Source organism: Antrostomus carolinensis, unplaced genomic scaffold (assembly GCF_000700745.2).
Source record: "Antrostomus carolinensis isolate BGI_N321 unplaced genomic scaffold, ASM70074v2 scaffold19428, whole genome shotgun sequence".
Classification (NCBI taxonomy): domain Eukaryota; kingdom Metazoa; phylum Chordata; class Aves; order Caprimulgiformes; family Caprimulgidae; genus Antrostomus; species Antrostomus carolinensis.
This window is the reverse complement of record NW_010331132.1, coordinates 150-4,606: the sequence shown is the minus strand read 5'-3', so window position 1 is coordinate 4,606 and position 4,457 is coordinate 150. Positions and strand designations below refer to the sequence as shown.

Sequence of the window (4,457 nt, the reverse complement as noted above, 5' to 3'; positions counted from 1 at the left end):
GGCTCACCGCTCTCACACAGCGTGTGGATGCAGGATGTGTCCCACACTGCTCCCTGGGCAGCTCAAGAGCAGGGAGTGAAACTCTCACCCCCGCTCCCCCAGGCCCCGTAAGCTCCCTCAAAAGGCAGATCCTCCCCCCTCACCAGAAGCGAAGACCAGTTATGGAGTGGGATCTTCTTCTGGAGCACAAGCTGTAGGAAGTTGCCCTTCTTGCACTGGACCTTGCTGCAGGAGCTCTCGATCTCCTCGTAGAACTGACAGCTCCACTGGCGCCCGTCTGCAAGCAGAGGGGAACAGCACCTCAGGCAACACTCCAGGCTGCTGTCACCTAACCCACAGCCCCTTTCACCTGTCCCAAGGATCAAGGGAGCACTCATCCAGAGCCAAGGAGGCTGCAGGCAGGCTGCCACCCACACCCCAGGAGCCTTCAGGGCTTCAGCCAGCTTCCCTGGATTTGCTTTGTACATCTGGCTGGCTCCTTCCCAGAGGGAAGGCCCTGGGCCTCCCTGTCCTCAGGGACACTGTCACTTTTCCAAGGGATACCCAGGGCTGACTCAATCATCCCAGCAAGGAGGGGACAGAGAGGCACCAGGGCAGCAGTGGGCACTTGTTCACTTGGCACAGAGGCTGGCTCCTGTCCCCCCAGCTCTACACCCTTCTTCTTTTACACTGCTCTCGTACGGGCCCTGCCTGCTGGCTGAGGCTGTGCCAGCTGACAGCAGGGCACTGCCTCTGAAGGAAAGGTTTTATGCCTGCCTGGATCAGGCCCACATCCAGCCCAGAGCTGGGTCAAACCCCGCTGGAGAAACACCTGCAGCAGTCGCTCTGCTCCCCATACCTGGTAGTTTGACCACACAGTCCGTATCGGTGAAAGCAGCATCCACATCCTCCACCTTCAGAGCTCCACTGCCCAAGTTCAGCTTGACGATGATCTCATCAGCGTTCTGCTTCCAGTCCAGCAGCAGCTCTAGGAAGAGGGAGGGAAGCATCACCCACTCGCTGAGGCATGAGCCTGCAGTGCCCACCCCTTGTCTGGGGAATGCGAGCCGGAGCACACGCTCGGTTCAGGGAGGTCAGCGCAAGGGACACAGATCATGACAATTAAATGGGACACTGGCGACCTGCTCTCCTCAGACAGGCCACAAACAAGAGCACATGTTGCAGCAGGTGAAGGGCAGGTGAAGCCCGGTGGGAACCGGAGAGATCAGAAAGGCAGTGCCGCTCTCGGCCCCGTCACGTGCAGCAGCAACGGATGGGAGGGAGGGAGGAGCGGCTCCTGGCAGCTACAAAGCAATCGCTGCTTTCCCAGGGAACAAGGAAGCCACAGAATTACTCTGGGGGATTCGAGTGGACTCTGACCATAACCAGAAATTGATACTTCCCCTTTGCATAGGCAAACCAAGCAGCCCAGCTGCAATCACCAAAGCACCGTACTCCTGCCAGGTGAGCACTGCCAACACGGCTGAAACACGGGCAGGCCCAGCAGCCGGGCTGCACCCAGGGAGAGAATGGCCTGGCAGCCCCACTCCTCTGCAGGCAGAGCCTCCACCAGGTGCCTGCCAGGCTCCAGCTCTGCCCCTGTGCTGTCCTGCAGTCTCCAAGCCAAAAAGGGGATTCAATCACCTTAATTTCAACCAGGTTCGTTCTACCCTCTGTGGCACACGGATGTCCTACCCTGTCCTCAGAGCTGGCCTGGACCAAGGCAGAAACCAGCCAACAATGCCCAGTGGCTGGCACAGCTTGGGATCTTCCCAGCATGACTCCCTGCTCAGAAACAAGCAGGACAGATGTCAATGGCAAAGGTGTCCCAGGGCTGAGCTCAGTGGCACTGTGACACCCCAGACAGAAGCAGCCAGCCACATGCCCCGGGCCTCTGCCTTGCAGAGAGCCCTTCCCAGCCACGGGCACCCTCCTCTGCCCCCGGGAAGGGCCACATCCTGTGAAGACAAATGCTGGGGCAAGAGAGCATTCAGGTTAGTTCTGCTCCAGGCCAGAGCACGGGACAACAACACAGTGAGAGCTTCAGATGCCTCAGCAAGGGCACTCGGTGGCCATGCACTGACAGCCGGCACACACCTCGACTTACCCTCCTCCAAGTCCTTCTGCTGGGCAGTCTCAGCCTGCTCGAGCTCAGGGTGAGACACTGGTGGGCAGAGAAACAGGGCATGGGCAGGTCTGTCATTCTGTCACCTCAGAGCACGGGCCACCACGCTGATATCCAAAATTTCACGCATCACCTCCTTCTCCCCTGAGCAGAGCTCTGTCCAGGGCTCTCATCCTGCATCTGCTGCTCATTTCCCTCCTCTGCTTCCTCACACCTCTCCCTTTCCCAGAGTCCTGCCTGCAGCACCACAGCAGATCCGCCTCCAGGATGGCTGCTCTGGGCCACACCACCACAGCCCAGTCCAACCAGCACCACAGCAGAAGCGACACAACATCACCACGCTGTGCAGACAGCGCTGCTCTGAGGAATGTCTCCGTGTCAAGCTCCTGCTGACCGGGCTGCGCACGAGGCCCTCAGCCTCCAGCCGTGCAGAAGAGTCCTGCCTGGATCTGACAGGGACAACCTGGTGTTTGGTTCTGCTCACACCAATTCTGCTGTAACAAGAGAACCAACATTCCCATCCCTGAGCAAGCTGCCAATGCCCATGACCAAAACCTCCTTCCAGATCAGGCTGGGGAACCAAACCGGCCTGACACCTAATCCCTGCTCCCTGCAGCGTTACCTCCGCAGCCAGAGGCATCCCAGGGGCTGCTCCACCCCCACAGGGCGGTGAGCTCTGCCAGACCGGGGGCTCGAGGTGACAGCACCTTGTCCTGGGGCAAACAGCGGCAACGGGAGCTGTGGTTTCCACTCACAGAGTGCTCAGAGGGCTGTCACTGGCCTCCCTTGACCAGTTACAACCAGTAGGAAACCTCTGCTGAGCACCACAGCAGCACTGCCTGCAGGATCTACAGCTTGCTGCAGCCACTCACCGCCCCTGTGCAGAGGGGATGGAGGCAGCATGGCCACACCACAGCCCCTGGTGCCAGAAGGTGCAGAGGTCAGGCCTCAGCAGGCACACAGCACACCTCCCACAGCAGAGAAGCCGCGATGCTGCGCCCTCTGCACAGGGGGTTTTGCATCGGGAACCGCAGCCAGCAGCTCCAGCACCGACCTCAGCCTGGGGAACAGCCTGTGATTTGGAGGTACAACAGTCACAGCGGGGCAGGCAGAGAAACCAACCAATTATCCAGGGCTGCTGGAGGAACCCTGCCTGCATCCTGCCCGCAAGCACCCCCTGCCCAGCACCAGAAGCATCCTTATCATGGCTGGATACCAGCAGCTAGGGAGGGGGTTATTCCACAGCGACTGTTCCGCTCCAGCCACACCTTGCCCTGACTCAGGAGCTAAAGCCACAGCCCCACCCGCAGGCCCCGCACTTGGTGGGCCCTGTCAGCACCTGGTCACTGCCTGGCAGCAGCACTTGGCCCCTGCAAACCCAAGGGGAAGCAGCACCGCATCCAGCTGCAGGAACATCCACAGGCATCAATCCCATTCCCTCTGGACTGGAGCAGCTCAGCCCCAGCCAAAAGCAGAGTCGAGGAACAACCACTCGAGGCCAACTCCAGCCTTGTGCTAACAAGGCCACAGCTCCGACCTTCCCCACAGAGCTGGGGCTACGTAGCACCCGAAAGAAGGAAGCTAGAGGTCCAGGGAGGACACAGTGCTGAAGAGTATCCTACATCCCAGGGGTTACCATCGGCTGCAGGAAGCGATTAGTTAAATCTGCTTATCCTGCAGCAGATGGCCGCGAGGCTCCCACCCCGCGGGGCCCAGAAACCACGGGCATGCTCGCCCCAGCACTGCCGAGGGGCTCTCACCTTCCTTGCTCTCCTGGTTGGCTCGATCCTTCTGCTTCTTCTTGTTGGTGGCATCGTCCAAGCCCCGAGACACTCTCCTCTGGCCAGGGGCACTGGTGCTGCTGGACATTTTCAGCCGTTTGGAGGACACAAACGGCCCGCCGGGGTCGGTGATGGAGTCTGGGTCAGGGGTGCGACGTTTTCTTCCTGGCCCAGCTATCTTGGCGACTCTCTGTGGTCAAACTCTCTGGCAAGGAACTAGTGGCCTAAAGAGAGGAGAGAGCGAATGTGGCAGGAGGAACGGGTGGAGAAGGCCCAACAGCATCAGGATCCACTCTCTGCCCCAGGGCTGGGCCCTCCCGGGGCCAGTGCCCTCATACAACCTTCACTGCGGCGTTTACGGGAAGCCCCACGCAGCGCTGGGTGAGGGAACCTACCTCATCTCAGCTGTTAAACGCTTACAGCCAAGAGCACGGGCTCGTCAGAGCTGCCAAGACACAACCAGGGGTCTTCCGTACGTGGCAGACATTAAAAACCTGGAAAGCAATTGTCATGCTCATGGTTCCCACTACAGCAACACCGGCCCAGAGGAGCTGCCAGCACTAAAACACCCA

General features: G+C 59.8%; 1 protein-coding gene across 1 annotated transcript in view; it reads right to left on the bottom strand.

Moving 5' to 3' along the window:
* USP19 (ubiquitin specific peptidase 19) overlaps nucleotides 1-3,973 on the bottom strand; it is a gene marked incomplete at its 3' end in the record, with an annotated part of 8,646 nt that extends 4,673 nt beyond the window's left edge. The window contains exons 1-4 of the mRNA XM_029086259.1: nucleotides 3,865-3,973; nucleotides 2,087-2,143; nucleotides 839-967; nucleotides 144-277 (exon numbers count right to left, since the gene is read on the bottom strand). Of these exons, the coding sequence (XP_028942092.1) occupies nucleotides 144-277; nucleotides 839-967; nucleotides 2,087-2,143; nucleotides 3,865-3,973 (429 nt within the window). The remainder of the gene's footprint in view (nucleotides 1-143; nucleotides 278-838; nucleotides 968-2,086; nucleotides 2,144-3,864) is intronic.
* Between the last annotated feature and the right edge of the window lie 484 nt (nucleotides 3,974-4,457).